This window comes from Syngnathus acus, chromosome 2, assembly GCF_901709675.1.
Source record: "Syngnathus acus chromosome 2, fSynAcu1.2, whole genome shotgun sequence".
NCBI lineage: Eukaryota > Metazoa > Chordata > Actinopteri > Syngnathiformes > Syngnathidae > Syngnathus > Syngnathus acus.
The window spans coordinates 756,870-777,322 of NC_051088.1; the positions used below are offsets into that span (position 1 = coordinate 756,870).

The following is a 20,453-nucleotide window of genomic DNA, read 5'->3' on the forward strand; positions in this document are numbered from 1 at the left end:
TTTAGTTTAGTTTATTGTTTAGCACATATTATTATAACAAATAACAGTGCAGGGAGGGAGACGAAGCCTAGGGCTTGTAAGGAGCTCCACTCCTGTATAATCAAAGTGCACAACAAACAAAGTGCTGTGACATCAAATATTATTCAAGTGTTTAAGAAAGAAAAAAATTAATAATAATATATATATATATATATATAAATGAATAAACATCAATGAATAAACACAAGCATAACTAGCTAAATATTAAATCGTCATATTTATATATGCATATATACGAAAGTGAACGTATACATACATAAACAAATACACTATACAAAATGAGAAACAAGAGAAACAAAATTTGACACTTTAGTGATGTTGAAACAATCAAAAAACACCAGGTAAGAAAATAGCTGAGCGGAAGCAGAAGAACAGCAAACAGAAAATAACAAAACAAGGAAGAATCAGGGTATAAATAGTGGTTTAAGTTGATGTTCTTAGTATGGATCAGCTGAGTGCGGTGGAGTAATTTTGGACTGGTAGGATCATGAGTGGAGAAGGTGGTGTTTCAGGTGCTTTCTAAAAGCAACCTGTGAAGATATGGATCGAATATGGATTGGTAGCTCATTCCAGAGTGAGGGCCCTCTAAAATGGATATTGTATTGATGGCGTGATGTTCGACAGGACGGTGGGTGGAGATTGTCCCCCTGTCTTGTAGGATAAGAATGTAATTCCGATACAAATGCGAAGAAATTATGAAAAGTGGCTGGAAGACAGTGTTTCCTGTATATATATTTATGGGTGAGTAGACAGGTTTGATGAATATTTACTTTATCAATTGGCAGTAATGAATAGTTTCTAAACAATGGTGCCGATGGTTCATATCTATTTGAAAAAGAGATCATTTTTAGGAACTTCTTTTGTATGATGAGTAATTTGCTGAGGTATGTTGGATATGTAGCTGCCCAGACTATGTTGCAGTAATTGAGTAAAGGAAAGAGGAAACTATAATACAGAGTGAGATGAGCAGACGGATGGACCAAGGGACAAACTTTTCGTAAGATACCTAGCGTTTTCATGGATCTTTTGCAAACCAAATCAATGTGTTCAGACCAGTTTAAGTGTTTATCTACTATAACTCCTAGGAATTTAGTGCTAGTAACTTGATGGATTTCGTTATTATTTATGTAAATTTTGGCCTGTTCTTTGGGGTAAGATTTATTTATATTGCAGAAGATCATGAAGTTACATTTGTTTATATTGAGTGACAACTTATTTATTTTGAACCATTTTGTAACAGCGTGCAACTCAGTATTCACACGTGCAATGAGGAAATTAAAATCCTCGTGGGTGGCAATGAGATTGGTATCATCCGCAAATAACAAAGGAAGAAAATTTGAACAAGACATGGAAAAATCATTTATGTACACCAAAAATAATAGAGGACCCAATATTGAGCCCTGCGGGACCCCAAATAGTATTTTAGATCTGTTGGAAGAACAACCATTTATATATACATATTGTTCTCTGTTGGCGAGATAGTTTGTGAACCATTTCAGGGCAGAATCGTTCACTCCATATCTCTCTAGCTTAGCGATGAGGATCTTATGGTCGACAGTATCAAATGCTTTGCTTAAATCTAGAAAGACACCAAGAGCGAATTTCTTATTGTCAAGAGCCGTTGAGATGTGGTTGGCAAGCTGAAGCAGTGCATGCTCAGTAGAAAACTTTTTGCGGAAACCGTATTGATGTTTATAGAGAATATTGTTTGTTTCTAGGTGCTTTGCCAATCTTGAGTAAACCAGTTTTTCTAGAATCTTGGAGAAGCAAGGAAGTACGGATATAGGTCGATAATTACCATATTCATTAGTCTCACCAGCTTTGAAGATAGGAATGACTTTAGCAATTTTTAATTCTTGGGGTACAATGCCAAATTTTAAAGATAAGGAGAAAATGTGTGTTAGTGGAATTATTATTGAATGAATAATTTTCTTAATAAGTATGCTTCTGATCTCATCATGGCCAGGGGCCGAGTTTTTCAAGCTCATGACGATGTTGTAAACTTCCTCAACACTAGGAGGGTCAAGAATGGAGAGTGAAGGAAACTGCCCTTTAATAAGGCAACAGGGGCTTGTATCAGAGGTTGAGAAGCTAGATGCCAAGGTAGCGCCAACATTTACAAAGAAATCATTGAAACCATTAGAAATATCTATTGGGTTTGAATGAGCTCTATTCTTCCCCAGCATCTCATTTGGGGTCGATGTTTTTGATTTCTTGCGATGTAATAAATGGTTGATAAGATTCCACGTTGTTTTGATGTCACCGGAGGCTTGTGTAAATTTATCAGCATAGTAAGTTTGTTTGGTTTTCCTTAGTAAAGCTGTAAATCTGTTTTTATATTTCTTGTATGTTTCTATATTTATAGGGATGGGATTTGCAATAGATTTTCTATATAGTTTATTTTTTTTACGTGAAGATTTTTTTAGTTCATCCGTTATCCATGGTTTCCCCTTAGAGTTATTTTTACGACTAGAAGTTAAAGGAAAGGAGAACTCTAATGCATTTGTGAGTATTGTTAGAAGGGAGTGATAGGCTTTGTTGACATCTTGCAACAGGATAACCTCATCCCATGACACAGAGCTGATGATAGATATAAAAGATACCATGTTTTTCTCAGTAAATTTGCGGAATTTCATTTGATCTCCAATATGATCTTTGATTTCAGGACTACTATCATTGTGGATGAGATGGAAGACAGGTAGATGGTCGGATACATCACAGATCAAAAGGCCAGATGTTATCTTGTAGTCTAGAGAATTAAATAGGATATTGTCTATGAGAGTGGCCGTTGAGCTTGTGATCCTGGAGGGTTTGTTGATAAGAGGGAAAAAGTTTCTGGAATATAATGTATTAAGGAAGTCTGCTGTATGTGACTGCTTAGATTCAAGCAAATTAATATTATAGTCACCAAGTAAGACACATAATTTGTTTTCTTTGTTTATAATTTCTAGAGTAGAGTCGAGGGCTTCATTGAAGGTGATTTTATCAGAGTCTGGTGGTCTATATATACATCCAATTATCACATTTTTGTTGTTTATAAGTGAGCAAGAGGAGAGTTCTATAAACACAGATTCTACTACAGTCATGTCAAAATTGACACTTAAATCCTTTCTGGGAGAGAAATTTAAGTTATCAATCACATACAGTGAGACTCCTCCACCTTGCTTGTTTGGTCTACAGGAATGTATAGGAGTGTAGTGAGAGAGAGGATAGCTAGATGTATTATCAACCATCCAAGTTTCAGTAAGAGCTATTACTGAAAAAGAATGTGTTAAGGTTGATAAATAGGTTTTTAGACCATCATAATTTTTAGAGATACTCCGTACATTGAAGTGGACAGTGGAGAATACATTTGTTTGGCAGTGGCCAGGAGGAGTATTGCACAGTTTGTTAAACATATCTTCAGAAAAATATTCACATGACATTTCAACAGATTTTAAGGGAGTGTAATTTGTATCTGGGTTAAGGAAGGACTCATAGATACCAGCATTAGCATTCTCTAGGTCAAATGAATTAAATAGTAAAGAGTCAAGATTCGGTGGGACAGAAATTCCTGCATTTGTGAGAATGTCACTGGATGGCATGAAAAGTGTAGGGGAACTGTCTACCTGAGATGGATGTCCTCCCTGCCAGTCTCTGTTTGCCTTGTTGTACTTCGCTGTAATCCATTATTTTCGTCCGGAGGGTCCATAGGTACCAGTTAATGGTCATTAGTTCAGCCATTGTAAATGTTTGGTTCCCCCACCACCAGGCCACATTTCTTCAGTTCCTCCAGTTCACTCACAACGAGAGTTTTGACATCTTCTGGTGTTGCTCCGTTTGTTTTAATCCATATTTTACAGTTCCTGACCCACGTTGCGAGAATCTTGTTTTCCTTCTTCAGTTTGCGTGCGTTCCAGGCTATCTCAGCATTCTTCTTAGTGAGGTGCTCATTTAGGTAAACACCCGTTCCTTGTAGCTTCCTCCCTTGCTTCAAAAGATCCACTTTATGTTTCCTATTTGCGAACCGAATGATAATTTTCGGAGGATCCAGTGGTCGTTTTCGGTTTCTTGGGAGTGTGTGACAAGCGGCAATGTTTCCTTTCTGGAGTTCCATGTGCTTACTCTCGAAAAACTGTACTACCTGATCTTCGAGCGTTGACAGCTCGTCCGATGGAGAGTCATCTGTCGAGGGATCCGAAGGACCCGCCGCCCTGGCGTAGGAGCGGTGAGATGTTTTTAGACCCGTGATTATGAGGTCTTCTTGTCGGGAGTACTGCTCCAGTGCATCTACTCTCCGTTCAAGCGACAGGATTTTCTCGTCTTTCTCCTTCGATAAGTTCTTAAGCTCCGTTAGCTCAGACGTTAGCTGGAGCAGGGTGGCTTGCTGCTCTAAAAGTGTGGTAATGTCTTGCCGTATCAGGTCAATGGATGATTTAAGTTCATCGTAACCCTCATTTTTTTTGGAGGGCGGCATAGCGTAAAGTTCGAAAAAGTTAGGCTCTATAAAGTTCAGTTATCAAAACAATTCGGTCACCCGAAGTAGTGCAAAAGTTTCCCTCGTTTGCAGCACCCAAGCTGACAGCGGCTATCTGGATTCTCGTGGACCAATTCAGGATGAGGGAACTGCAGCTTACCCTCCTCGAAGACACTGCCAGGACAATCGAGGGCACCTCCGGCAGCTCTTCGCTTTGACTTGGACATCCACTTTTTCATTGATTTTCATATTATGTACTTTATGTGCCCTCTCTGCATCCATTGCAGCCTGGTGATCCTGAAAGGGGGATCCTTCCATCTGTGGTCCCTTCTCAAGGTTTCTCATTTTCCCCTGGTAGGGTTTTTCTGAGTTTTTCCTTGCCCTTTTGGGAGCTTAAGATCAGGGGATGCTTTGAGAATAATTGTAAATTTTTTGTCTATGTGAAGCCCTTTGAGATTGCTTGTGATTTAGGGCTATACAAATAAACTTGACTTGACTTGACTAGATATCCATGATCCAGCTCAGTGGCCTAGTGGTAGAGTGTCCGCCCTGAGACTGGAAGGTTGTGGGTTCAAACCCCGGCCGGGTCATACCAAAGACTATAAAAATGGGACCCATTGCCTCCCTGCTTGGCACTCAGCATTAAGGGTTGGAATTGGGGGGTTAGATCACCAACTGATTCCCGAGCGCGGCACCGCTGCTGCTCACTGCTCCCCTCTCCCCCAGGGGATGGATTAAAATCACACGGGGATGGGTTAAATGCAGAGGACAAATTTCACCACACCCAGGTGTGTGTGTGACGATCATTGGGACTTTAATCTTTAATCTTTAATGATAAGAATTTTTGTACACAGCATACACAATATGCATTTATAAGTAGAGCTATGACTTTGGTTTCTCTCTTGAACCTTCCTTTCTCTTGCTCTGGGAACTTGCAAACTTGTTTTTTGGGGTCGGGGAAATCCCCTGACCTGGGCTCTGGCCTTTAATGACCCTGCTGGAATGCCAAAGAACCTGCAGCTTCCTACTCTGGTTCACTACTAGCACATGGACACTATGGTGCGTTCACATTAAGGTTTTTGTTCAAGTTTCTGGCGATGCAATTCAATCAGTCAATGGATTTTGCGCGTGCCAGCGCATCTGAATGGAGTGTTGGGGGCGTGGGACGTGGGGATCCGCAACGCAAAACCACAATTTTAGCCTTTTCACAGGATATAAAATGAGTTAACTTTTAACGTGCTATGGACTTTGTGGAGAAGGAGAGGACCAAATGCAGGAAAAGATGATTATCCCAAAAACTACACCACGTCTATGTAACAATACCGGGAAAAAAGTAAGTGAGAGCCGACTTGGAGAACAGAGAGCGAACATTTTTTGTCATCAAAGGAGTTTTGCCGTAGAAAATTAAAAAGTCTACAGCAAGATGATGCAGATGAAGCGGCTGGCTCACGTTCTTCAGCGCATTTGCTTGCATTAAATTAAAGCGTTGGGCACAAAACTGTCGTCATCACCAGGCGAAGCCCTTCCCCCTCCATTGAGCGCTTCCAGCCGCTAATGAACAGCTGCCTGCATCAGCGTGTCAAAACGCTCGCGTGGTAAGCGAAGCGTGACGCTCACCACACGTTTGGTGTGCATGTTGCATAAGGCCCTAAGATGCTAAGTGCCACCTTTTTGTTCTGCGAAATAATTGTTTTTGGCTGTGCACCAGCACTTGTGGTTGAATTCACTCTGGTCTGCTGAAACGAGGAGAGTGAGTGTTCACACAGCTCACCTCAACAGCCAGGTGTGAATCACCAGGTGTCTTCGAGGACTCCCCTGAGCATGTGCTGTGCCATACCAGCCTTTCCTTTGTACATTTTTCATTTTATATTTAATTTTTCTCTCAACTTTTCCTGCCAATTCCTTCCTTCTTGGCTTGGCCAGCTGACTGCAAACTCAACTCTCGAACCACTTCCAGCTCATCCTGTCACGACGGGGTGGAGGAATGGAGCGAGGACGACCAAATGCAGCTTGGACCAGGGTTTATTGCAGAAAACTCAAAATACAAACCCGGCAAACTGACGTGACTAAACAAAACCAAAAGGACTGACCGCCAAAGCGTGAAACAAAAGACAGGAACAAAACAAACCGCGTGACAGTGAGACATGCATTGTCCACACATCTCGTGCAATGCTCCGACATAGAGTGACACGCAAACAGAACTTAAATACAACACAGGTAATGAGAGGCAAGTGCGTGTGATCACATAAATCAAGGGCACACAGGAAGGGAGGGGCGAGCACACAGACACAGAAACGATGACATCACAAAACTGTGGACGAGGCATGACAGAACCCCCCCCACAAGGGACGGCTCCCGTCGTCCCAAAAACACAACCCCCCACGGCGGCACGCGGGGGGGCTAGCGCACTAGTCCAGACCACCCTACTGGGTTTCGGAACAGCTCGAACCGCGCACGGCGGCGACTGGGGAAACAACCGCAATCTGCGGCGACTTGGGGCACAGAACCGCAATCGGCGGCAACTCGGGGAAATAAAACCGCAATCGGCGGCAACTCGGGGAAACAAAACCGCAATCGGCAGCAACTCGGGGAATCAGAACCGCAATCGGCGGCAACTCGGGGACAGAACCGCGCTCGGCGGAAACTCGGGGAACGGAACCGTGCTCGGTGGAAACCTGGAAAGTCAGAGCCGCAATCGGCGGCAGTTTAAAGTCCGGACCGCAATCAGCGGCAATTGGAAGACGGAGCTGTACGCAGCGGCAAGAGTCACCACGCGCTGCAGCAGAGGGGGTGGGTCCATGGACGATCGCGGGTCCGGCGCAGCTGGCTTGAATCTGGCGGCCGCGGGTCCGGCGTCGCGGCAGCGGAGCCGGTCGCACCGGGAGGAACTCTGATGGCGGCCGTGAAGCCCATGGCGCTGGAACCTGCTCGGACGACGGAGGTCGATCGGGCGTCGCGGACGGGAGCTGATGGCGGAGGGTCCAAGCGCTGGTCGCTGTGTTGGTCGGAGCAATCTGTCACGACGGGGTGGAGGAATGGAGCGAGGACGACCAAATGCAGCTTGGACCAGGGTTTATTGCAGAAAACTCAAAATACAAACCGGGCAAACTGACGTGACTAAACAAAACCAAAAGGACTGACCGCCAAAGCGTGAAACAAAAGACAGGAACAAAACAAACCGCGTGAGAGGCAGGTGCGTGTGATCACACAAATCAACGGCACACAGGAAGGGAGGGGCGAGCACACAGACGCAGAAACGATGACATCACAAAACTGTGGACGAGGCATGACACATCCATCCAAGAAGACAATAAGAGCAAATGAACAAAGTACAAACAATTGGTGTTACAGGAGTTCAGTTGATTCATAGCCATCCTTTGAGAAAGTTAACAGCATTTCATGCCCAGAGCATTTATTTTGAGTTGATTTTATTATCTTGTTTATCTGATGACATTCTATGCTTTGCTGTAGTTAGTTTTCTTCGACATTCTTCTTGTAATTCCCATGTAGATTTACAGAATAAATTTCCACATCATAAAGCTGCATTGGGTAGTGTCTGTGTGTTTGTGTGTGTGTCTTTAAATAAATATTAGTCACCTCTTTCAACACAACTGCAAACATTTTATCTATATCCGCCCATTACTTACTTACTACTTACTTTTCAGAATGTAACCCCAGCGAAAAACGAGGGATTTGTATTTGTATTGCATTTTTGAATTTTGGCCGAATTGATTTGCTGATGTGCTTGACCTTTATTCTCTTAAATTTCGTTTATGAAGCTCACTTCCCCAATAAAAATCAGGATTTCAAATCCCTTCTAAGTGTATTCAACTGATTAGTCATGCACTACAATTTTGTGATGTCCTTGAATTAAATATCCTCATTCGCGAACCTTTACCAGACATGAGATTAAAATGTAATTAATTAGATTAATTAATTTCAACTCCTGTTATCAATTAGATTACATTTTAATCACCTGACAGCACTAATATATAGCGGTTTAACACATCTGTTAGGATTGACAAATTATTTTGATAGTATGATTATGTTGGAATGTTGACTAGAATCATTAACTTTGTTAAAACCTTCCATCTTTCCTTGACTTTCCACATTCAGTTATTGGAACCTTCCAAATGATAAGGAAAAATTCTTGCTTAGTTAGTTTTCTAAAATGCTCCACTAGTAACTGTTTCCATAACCTTGTAAAACAAAGCGCTAAGACCCTCTGCACTGATTACCAGTTTGTAGAGGTGACCCCCGAAACCTGTTCACCCTATCCACCACCCTGCTTTCTCTCAATAAATATTCCCTAACAAGAGAAGAAAGTCAGACTGCTTTCAAGCACCTCTGTACCACACAGGGGATGGAAATGGGATGATGGCTTTCTCCGCTTGGCGCTTTTAAAATGATAAACTGACATGACGTGTAGTTCTTGCATAAAAGGTAGAGTCGGCAAAACTCTATCAACATCTCTCCCTCGTACTTGCTTTGTACTGCTTTGAAGAGCTGGAGAGTTTGCATGTGTGTGCGTGTTTAGCGATATAAGGAAATATATCATAGAGACATGAAACGTTGAAGATTTCATCTAGTTTGTGAAATAAAGTATGCCTGTGCAAGTACCGTAATTTTCGGACTATAAATCGCGTTTTTTTTCATAGTTTGGGTGGGGGGGCGACTTATACTGAGGAGCGACTTATATGTGAATTTTTTCAAAAATCTTCAAAAAAAAAGAAAAAAAAAGTGAAACCGCGATAAACGAACCACGATGTAGCAAGGGATTACTGTAACTTGAATTTCAAGTGACGTCAGCAGCGCGGCGTGGCGCGGCGGTTGTTTACAAAAAGGACAAAGATTGATCACGGGATGACGAAGATGACGAAGGGCCCCACGTACTACCGGCATCATTAGCGGCTTTGTTGGTGACACGGAGGATGAAGAGTTTGAAGGATTTAATGATTTGGAGTGACACAGAAGGTTTGAAAAACTATTATGGCTTTTACGCACGCCCAGTCCTACTCTACGGAGCTCTCTTTAACCTCCGTGGATGGTAGTATGGGGCCGGCGCTCGGCCGGCTGCCTGTCTGGGGACGGTGGATGGGGCTCGGACATGGCTTTTACGCACGCCCGGTCCTACTCTACGGAGCTCTCTTTCACCTCCGTGGATGGAAGTCGGGGGCCGGTGCTCGGCCGGGTGGCTGTCCGGGGACGGTGGATGGGGCTCGGACATGGCTTTTACGCACGCCCGGTCCTATGGAGCTCCCTTCCACCTCCGTGGCTGGAAGTGCCACCTCCGGGGATGGAAGTACGCGCCGCCACACGCCTGGAAGTCGACGCCGGTGCTTGGGGCCGTGTGGCTGTTAACTATTTATGTTATTTGATATATTTTATTTCGTGTAGCAACTTGTATATGTTTTTATCGTTACAGTTCAGTAGTTGTTGGCTCATTGAACTCTTGTTTTGTTAAATAAAGAGCCGTTTACCAAACCCACGTCTTTCCTTGTACTTTGTTAACGCTACAATATAGTTATATACTAGATCTGTGGAATAACGACGAGGCTGACGTCAGGGCGCACGCGCGGCGTTGTTGACAAAGGACGAGGAATTTGATCGATGGATTTAATGATTTAGAGTGACACAGATGGTTTGATAATATTATTGCTCATATAGTAGTTATTTGATATATAATTTATATATTGTTATATGGGCCTGTGGAATATTTTGAAGTGCAATCGATGGATTTAATGAATTGGAGTGACACAGATGGTTTTATAAACGTGTTATTTATGTAATAGTTTTTTTAATAACTCTGAATGTTACGTCAGGCCCGCTCTCAGCTCTTCGTTTGTGTATATGTCACGTGAGCATACCTATCGTTTAGCCTGTTGTTGCTCGTTCATGTCTGTTCTTGGTGTTGGATTTTGTCGAATAAATTTCCCCCAAAATGCGACTTATACTCCGGAGCGACTTATATATGTTTTTTTTCACGTTATTGTGCATTTTATGGCTAACGCGACCTATATTCCGGAGCGACTTTTAGTCCGAAAAATACGGTATATTTTTTTTCTTCACTTCATTTACAGCTCAGCACACGGAACCAGCATAGCATCCATCCCCACAGCTATATTCTACATGTGGCTCTTTGGCTAGTTTCATGCGGCTCTTTTACGTTCATATCAACATTTGTGTTTATTTTTCGTGCGTATTTGCTTCGCTTGAGTTCAATATGGTATTCTGGTCAAACGCGCATGCGCGTGAGGTGAATTGGTTTTGCCCGCTTTTTTTATGAATGGCGACTGTGACTACGGGGGCCCATTAGGTCCAGAAAGGCTGACAAGACCCTTGCCAAAATGGCAAGGAAAAAATGCACAGCTAAACGAATATATGACGATGAACACAGGACGTTTTTAACAGAGTTAAAGTTGTTTTTTGTTGAACGCTATGGCAAGCCATTCTGCCTGATATGTCGGACGTCATTGGCGCATTTAAAAGCTTCAAATGGTCAGCGCCACTTCAGCTCACTTCATGCCAATATCGATAAGGACTTTGCAAAAGGGACTGAATTTCGCAAGCACAAGTTTGGAGACTTTGAAAAGTCAGGCAGAAAAATAGGTACAGTTTTTCAAAAAAATTACGAAGCACTCAGAGACTGTCACACTTGCATTGTTTCAACTGGCTTGGAACATTGCACGGGCTAAAAAGCCATACAATGAAGTGGAGTTCGTTAAAATATGCCTCAGTGACGTTATTGAAATCTTGTCTCCTGAAAACGACGAACTCAAACGAATGGTCTGTCCCGCCACACATAGTAAGTGAAAAAACTTATTATGTTTTTGTTTGTGGAATTTGTTGAACTGAGAGTTTGTCTGTGTGAGACAATGCACACAATGCTCATTGTTGAAAATGTGGTCTTTGGTCTGTGGTTTTAGTACTGTAGGAGTCAATTTGTCATTATCATGTTGGTGCGTGACATAATAATGTCACACGATAAATTTGGCTGAGCAGAGGGGTGTGTGTGCGTGTGCGTGTGCGTGTGTGTGTGTGTGTGTGCGTGCGTGTGCGCGTGCGTGCGTGTTTGTGTGCGTGTGTGTGTGGGGGGGGGGTGTTCATGTGTGCTCATGTGTATGATGTGGCTCTTTGCGATGACACAGTAAAAAATGTGGCTCTTAGTCTCTGACTGGTTGGCCACCCCTGTTCTACATCATCTCTTGTCTACACAGTACACTGGGGAGCAATTGAAAAAACATCTGTTGAGTTAGATTTTTGTGCTCATTAAAACTAAAATTGGCAAGCTGATTGTGAAATAGCAGTCAGTTTTTTTTCTACCATGTCCATTTCTTCCCTCAATGCCAATTCCATTGATGGCCGAAAGACTTGAGGTTATTACATTTGGACTCATTTACAGCTACATAGCAACTTGTATGTGCAGTCACAGTTGTATCAGTGCGATGAGTGGTGTGTGCAGCTCCCAAAAGGTCAGCACTATCAATATCTGCAAACAAACATCTATAGGTAGGAATTGAGATCATCACTGCTTTTCTTGTAACCATGGGAATACCCTCATAAATTATATTTTGTTTTATGCTGCATTCGATGTGGTAGATAAAAACTAAAATGAGTTTTGGATTCTGCAGCAAAACGTTAGTGACAGCCCATTGTCAAGATCAAAATCAAGATTAAGAATTTTTTATTGGCCATGTTTGAGCATGCCAAACAAGGAATTTGACTTCGGTACATCGCAGCCTCTGCTCAACATTTAGGTGACTAACAACACTCAGGACATACCCTAACCCTGATCTTAAACTCCCAGGAGGGCAAGGAAAAACTCAAAACTCCTACTAAGGGAAATGCGGAACCTTGAGAAGAGACAACAGATGGGAGGATCCCTCTTCCAGGGTGACCAAGCTGCAATGGATGCAGAGTGGACACATAGTACACATAATATAGACAATTCAAAGATAAAGCGTCGGGAGCAGGATGTTATTGCACAGCAATGTCTGAGACTCTAAGAGTGGTGTGAGTTCATCAGAGCGAGAGCAACCTAAGGCAACAGAAACTGTGTTTCCCAGTGTTTTCTACATACTCCTTTGACTGGACCTTCTTATTTTCAGATACAGGCATCACAGTCAAGTTTTCATTACAAGATGCCAATCTTGTGTACCTAAAGCTGAACCTCTGAAACAGTTTATTTATTAGCACTTTTAATGGATACATAAACAGTAGGCGTACTGTAATGTTACTTAAAGCAATGTGTTGCAATTATTAAAATTTTTTGCACTTAACCTCATTCCTCCTCTACCTCTTAATGGCATTTATTTGGTCACTGGATTTGTGTTTTATAATTACTTTAATTTAATAATCATTTTTTCACTTTATTGTATTTTGTGTATTTAAGGGAAAAATACTATACTGTGATATATTTGGTAATCGGCATATACATTTACATTTTGAGACATACATTTTGTCAGATGTCAAACATGAACTAGTTTGCATTTTGGTTTTGTCCGGCAGGCGAGTCAAGCAGTGAGCGGGCCTGTGACACGCTGCTGATGTGTATCGTGACGGTGTTGAATCATGGCCTGAGGAATGGTGGTGGAGTGGGTGATGTCCTCCGCCAGCCCTCCAAAAATGTAAGCACTTTCTCTCCTCATGTTGCCACTTAATGTTGCAATTTCCATGCAGCTATGTACATAGAGGCATTGTCTCCCGGTGACCCTTAATGACCAACTGTGAAGTAATTTCAGAAAATGCCAAATGCAATCTAGTTATGTCACAAGTAATTTCCAATTAAACATTTTAAAGCATGAAAATAATTTATTGTTTTATATATTTGACGTGGGTTTTCTCCGGGCACTCCGGTTTCCTCCCACATCCCAAAAACATGCTTGGTAGGCCGATTGAGCACTCCAAATTGCCCCTAGGTGTGAGTGCGAGTGCAGATGGTTGTTCGTCTCTGTGTGCCCTGCGATTGGATGGCAACCGGTTCAGGGTGTCCCCCACCTACTGCCCGATGACCGCTGGGATAGGCTCCAGCACGCCCGCAACCCCCGTGGGGACAAGCGGTATAGAAAATGGATGGATGGATATTTGACAAATTAGTAGTTTTTCCAAAGTGAGATCCTGGTGAGCAACAAAAGTGTGACATCATTTTAAGAGAAACAATGGCAGAGCTCAACAGAGGAAATTGACTCAGAAGATGATATTTCAAGCTTTTCACTGCCTCAAAATAACTTTGAGGTGCATTTTCCTGTCGTAGCTTTAAGCATTGTATGATTTCTTATGCAGGATGTCCTAACTGCATGTGTCTATGCATAGGTATCTTAGTATTGCTGCTGCTTGTCTGGGAAAGGGTGGAAAATGTTTCTTCAGACTCCCAAAAATCATTACAAGCCAGCAATTGAACACCCACTCAAAAGTAAAGCGATCATTGTCATGAGCCACAAATATCGCCGCTGAATGTGCCAATCGCTTGCTAACCGGTGTCCCGGACTTCTTACAGTTTTTCTCTATTGGTATGGCTCTTTTCTTGAAACAGAAATTACATTCTCAAAACTCTAAGATCACTTGGCATAACACTCTTACAGTTAAGCACAGCAACATAGCTAACCTACAAAAGCACATCTCTCCCAAAACTGTTCACCCATGCTTAAGACCCGATTTCTTTCCCATGTAAAGTCAGTGCCATCTAAATGGCAAAGATCCTTCTCAATTGCCTAGGCTCATTTCAACACTCTTTCGTACGTTTGGCAAAACTAAACTGGATGGTTCAGCAAAACACCATGGTTCACCAGCAAAAGCTCATATCTCTCCCAAAACAGTTCACCAATGAGTCAAAATGAAGTTTCTTTGTCATTTAAATAGTCAGTGCCCCCAAAATGCATTGTCCTTTTGGCATTGTGTGAGCACTACAAGTCAAAATGTTGAGATGTTTTGTCACTACCTAACAGGATACAATAATGTACTATAAAAATGAAGGAAAAAAAGTTTCACAGTAAGATATCAAGTAGCCTCAAAGCTTTGACATCACACACAAAATACAGTCATATCAACCATTTATATTCACTCAAATACTGTGCAGTATGTAACTTCCATACAGTATAGTATTGTCGAACGAAAAGAAAAATACACACACATACTGCAATATCAAAACAAACAAAACACAAACAAATTGATGTCGCCTACAGTGTACTGTAAATAGATCTGCAGCTTACAGAAAACACTATAGCAACTCTTTACTGGTCGCTGTCCTCCCCCTCCCCCGCCTCCTCCCCCTCCATTGTCCTGGCCATCCTCACCCTCCTGGCCGTCCAGACCTTGCTGTCTGTCTGGACACAGATTCTCGACAACATCGCAGCAGTTATTTTCCCCTGTAATGCAACACGGGAAGAAACGCCGTGCATGCTGCAACCATCCCCTACACTGATGTCCTGTAAATGTTTAGACATGCAGCGTCCATTGCATGGAGCAGGGATCTCTGGTCTTGAGCAGGATGCTCATACACTCTCCACCTCCAAGCAGAGAAAAACTCCTCAATAGGATTAAGGAAAGGGGAATAAGGTGGGAGGAACTCCATCATCATTCTTGGATGCATAGTGAACGCAGCCCTGATGAGTGATGACTTATACAATGAAAACATGCTGACATATTTTGGATAGAAGAACCATCAGACCAAGAATCACATAATCAGTTCAGGTCACCAAAATCTATTCACTTGGAAAATGTGCTAAATGTAGGCAAACTGTGCAAACTGTAGGCTACTTGAACTTAATATTTTGCAGAGATCCACTGAAACAATTGAGACATGTACTAAGGCAACTGGAATTTGATGAAAGCAATGAGAAATGCTATTCTGTTGTGAGCAATTGCAAGGTGGTTTGGAGATTTGTCCATGCTATTTTGGCTGACAACCTGTTCAGGGTGTCCCCACCCCTACTGCCCGATGACAGCTGGAATAGGCTCCAGCACCTCTGCGACCTCCGTGGGGCCAAGCCGTACAGATAATGGACGGATGAAGTAACAGCTCAAGACATACAAAAAGTCTATTATAGCCATATGCTAAAGCCAACAGAAAGTCTGCCAATTTTACTTTATTTTGGACTTAGGCACAATCTTTGCCCATTTTATAGACATTGTATTTTAAAAGAATTCAACTGAGAGATTTTATCCAAATGTTTTAAACTGTATTTGTTTCATGCAAAAATTTTGAAAACTTTTTATTTATTATTGTTTTAAAAAATTATTTTGACTGGACAGAGATGCTGTGCCTCCTCTTACTGCACGTCCTTGCCCCTCATATATTTCTGTGTCTATGTAGGAGCCGCTGTTTCCTGCCCGTGTGGTCTATGACTTGTTGTTCTACTTCATCGTCATCATCATTGTCCTTAACCTCATCTTCGGAGTCATCATTGACACCTTTGCTGACCTGAGGAGCGAGAAGCAGAAGAAGGAGGAGATCCTGAAGACCACCTGTTTCATCTGCTGTCAGTCCACACCGTACATCCCATCATATTTCTAACATTTATAAAATAGTACTGTATTTATTTGATCACTGTACATGAAGTCATAATATACATTTATACCAAATTAAACGTACCGTAACATTTTTGAGATTCCAATGAAATTGAGACATTACGTAAAATGTGAATACAGTCCAACAAAATAGATTGATTCGCACATTATTAGACTAAATAAGACTGCAAAAACAAGATATTTAATGTCCAAACTGATGGGCATTGGTTGTTTTTTTGTTATTTGTTTGTATATTGTTTGTTTTGCAAATATTCTCTCGGTTTTTATCTGATGCCTACCTTCAAAAAACCTGAAAGTTAATTCAGAGAATATTGGGAAATGCTAAAAAAATGCCTGTATGCTACATTCTAGAGGTGAACAGGTTAACGGGAAACAGGCCAGTCCTATGATTGAGAGTAAAAGTAGCATCCCTAATTCGATTCAGTTGTTCACAAGCAAAAATGGTTCACCACTTTGTGAATAACTGTTCATATTTAATCCAACAACCTTTCTCGATGTACAGTTCCAAGGAATGTAGGGATTTCATCATCTGCATTCTATAATAGTTATAGATTCAGAGAATGTGGCGAAATCTCTGCATGTGACTGGCAAGGCCGAAAACAAGACCACGAACCTCCATCCCTCAATTGGCACTGTATCAAAAAACCGACACCATTGTGCAAAGCATTTTGCAATGTGGGCTCAGCAGAGGGGTATTTCATCCCAGTGACAGAATGGTCCGTCCATCCATGTGTCTGTGCCTAGGCATGTGCATGTGTGTTTTAATAACTATTCAGCTGTGAGCGTAGCAGAAGAGACAAGACTGTATAAGAAGAAGAAGCAGAAGTAGAAGCAGAAGAAGAAGCAGAAGAAGAGCGAAGATTCTTAGATTAGGAGAATGAGGAGATAAAATAGCGCTAGTACTAGAGATTGATCTAATGCTATGTGCACACCAAATACGGGGTGAGCTAACGCTTTGCTGACCACAAAGCATTAGCATGTTAATTTTACCCCAAGCGTACACGTTCAAGAACGTGAGCGGCAGCCAGCCATTTTATCCACGTCATTTTGCTGCTCCCTCTAATAAGTACAGTGGTACCTCTACTTATGAACTTAATTGGTTCCGCGATCGGGTTTGTAAGTAGAAACATTTGTAAGTAGAAGCAACATTTCCCATATGAATCAATGTAAAAGCAAATAATGCGTGCCGGAATATCCCAAAAGTCACATTTACTATTACTCTGTGTAAGACACACAGAAAAGCAAAACAATTATTTTTTCAAGCTCTTTCGACCCTTTATAACGAAAACCAAATGTCACTTTATTCTTGACCTCCAAACTTTGCTTAGGGAAGGGGAAATACTACGACTACTACCGTATTGGCCCGAATATAAGACGATGTTTTTTGCATTGAAATAAGACTGAAAAAGTGGGGGTTGTCTTACATTCGGGGTCTAGACATTATACTCATTCACTTGTGCGCAGCGGTAAGTTAAAGGTTGCTGGTATCGACTGAGTATGTTGCTGTGATCGGGTGCGTCTTTGACACAAAGTGAGTACCGTCTTGGCCCGAATATAAGACGATGTTTTTTGCATTGAAATAAGACTGAAAAAGTGGGGCCGTCTTCCATTCGGGGTCTAGACATTATACCCATTCACTTGTGCGCAGTGGTAAGTTAAAGGTTGCTGGTATCGACTGAGTATGTTGCTGTGATCGTGTGCGTCTTTGGCACAAAGTGAGTATATACATTTCATTGTTACTACTGTCCACTGTTGTGCCGTTTGTCCGTTTGTCGCGGTTTGCTTCGTGTGCGCGCCGTTTGATTGACAGCTCCGGCGCGCTCCTTTAAGTTTGCCTCGCATCATACGAGTAGCCGTTACGCAGCGGCACGGCGGCTAATGTATTTTGTTGTCTCGATGACTTATGTTTGGTGTGTTGCCGAGAGTACAGTAGTCCCTCGTTTATCGCGGATAATTGGTTCCAAAAACCACCCGGGATAAGTGAAATCCGCGAAGTACGGTCACCTCATCTGTACATTTTTCTTTATCTGTTAGTTGTTTGTGTGTCAATAAATGTATATGAAACCATTTAAGTGCATATTTTATTGTTAAAATATTAAATAATTGATTCAAACATGTAATTAATATATTAAAAGTATAAAGAACATACAGAATATTTTGTACACATATTGAAAATATAAATATTATACGTGTGTGCGTGTAACATGTTAACAAGAAGTACTGGGCAGGCTAACGAGTTAGAGGAAAGATGCTAATTCGCGATCATGCTAACACGCAAAAACGGACCTCTAAAGCAGTGCTTCTCAATTATTTTCTGTTACGCCCCCCCTAGCAAGAAGAAAACTATTCGCGCCCCCCACTCCCCACCGTGACTATCCATCTCTGCATAACATTTTATCCTTATTAACATTAAAGAAAAAAAGAAAGACATATGGTCAAACTTACAAAGAATAACTTTATCAAATCGTGTTTTAAGTCTGCAACAGAAAAGATTTTAAGTGCATCAATGCCTGAAATTAAGAATAAATAAATCCTTGTTTAAACTGTAAACATGTTTGACCAACTAATTGCACCATTGCAAAATTAAATCAAATCAATAAATAATATTTAATAATTATAATAACTAATAAACTACAAAAACTAAAAAAATAATAACTTATTTATATTCAGTTCAGCAACATTAACTCAGGAGCACAATATATAAAACACTTGAACCTACAAAACAAGGTGAATTAAACAATTTGTGCTAACCAAGGCAAACCTGTTGTCTTGTAAGTCGTAAAATGTTGCACTGTCGCAAACGTGACAGAAGTAACAATGAGAGCGCCACTGCCGCCTACTGTAGTAAATGCGCAATTACACTTTATTCTAGTACTGCCAAAAAAAAAAAAAAAAAAAGCCTGTTCCCCAGGGTCACACGCGCCCCCCCAGGTATTGCACCGCCCCACTATTTGAGAAGCACTGCTCTAAAGGAATGTAAATGAACATTTGGAGCAAGACTAGATTGTCCTAAAGGTTAGACACGTGATCGTTCATTTCTCTTGTTAGGAGACCCACTTACATCGTCAATGACTCCTGTATCACTGTAACCGACATATGTACACGAACGTAAAACAGGAAGTGGTATCGCCTGAAAACGGCCTTCAAAATAAATCACCCTACCTCAAATCAAAGCACGGCTGAATAACATAAATAACATGGAGAAATCTTAACACATACTGTAAATATGTTTTTAGAAAAACTTTTATTTTTTTTATAATAAGGTACAAGTGTACATAATGTAAATATGTTTTTAGAACTCTTTTATTATTATAAAAAAAAATTCTATAGCAAGGTACAACATTAAATATGTTTTTAAAACTCTTATTATGATAAAAAAAAATTATAAAAAGGTACAAGTGTACGCACTGCAATTGTGTGGGCACTCCTTGCCTTCTGCTGGCGTGTGGGCAAGTTTTGTGCCATAATTCCTCAATTTAGAAGTTTTATTTTGACTTTTAAATGTGTTTTATTTTGGAAAAAAAATCCGCGATGTAGTGAAACCGCGATAAACGAACCGCGATGTAGCGAGGGATTACTGTATTTCATTTATGGTGATTTAGTATAGCGGAACCGTTACACGCAGTTAGTTATGTAATGTGTGCCGTCTACTAGTGTTGTGTGACATCAGAAGTTGAGCATTGACTTACGTGCTGTATTTCTGTCTGTTGCAGAACCACACACATCACACATACACACACACACACACACACACACACACACACACACACACACACACACACACCCTTCACACGCTTCATACAATAATCACACACACAAGAATCACATTCACACACCCAAAGACTCACCCATGTACACTACACACACCTGCTCTCACATCCTTACGACCAAATGCGTGCCTATACCCTATTGCCAGTTTGCTTGTATGACCCTATGAGCCACAGTGCCTGTTACTTTTTTGCCAATAATTCAGTAAAGCAATCAAAACTGAACCACGTCTTCCCTCCTGTGTTCTGACCGACACCCGGGGGCAAAAATAGCATAACCATCCGAGCCAACCCCCTATACAGTCCGCAGGCTCCCCAACAAAGCGGTAGCAGTTTGCATTATTTTATTGCAATGGTTTTCCTTATTCAGATTTGTTTCAAGACTACAGTTACAGTTAGATTTCACTTTGATGGTTAATGCAGTTATTGCAATTTTGTTGTTTTATCAGAGTAGATTGGTTTATTTACATTTCAAAAACCAAAAGCCATCCATTTACAAATGTGAGTGCCCTTTAGTTTACAAATTTAAATGTTCAGATATTAAGATGTGATAGACAGTTTTTGCATGATTTGAATGAGGCAAAATAACATGCTTTTTCTCTCGAATATATTGTTATAATCATTTGTTTCAGATGTAATCATTTTCTGTATAAAAATTAAATTTG

At 41.3% G+C, this 20,453-nt stretch overlaps 1 protein-coding gene across 5 annotated transcripts in view; it reads left to right on the forward strand.

Moving 5' to 3' along the window:
• Positions 1 to 20,453, forward strand: part of itpr3 (inositol 1,4,5-trisphosphate receptor, type 3) — a 312,780-nt gene that overhangs the window by 265,976 nt on the left and 26,351 nt on the right. For 4 of the 5 annotated variants that reach the window (XM_037245880.1, XM_037245881.1, XM_037245883.1 and 1 more), the window contains 2 exons: positions 13,004 to 13,122; positions 15,807 to 15,972. In XM_037245880.1, coding sequence (XP_037101775.1) covers positions 13,004 to 13,122; positions 15,807 to 15,972 — 285 coding nt within the window. The remainder of the gene's footprint in view (positions 1 to 13,003; positions 13,123 to 15,806; positions 15,973 to 20,453) is intronic. The other variant, XM_037245884.1, reaches the window with a different exon arrangement.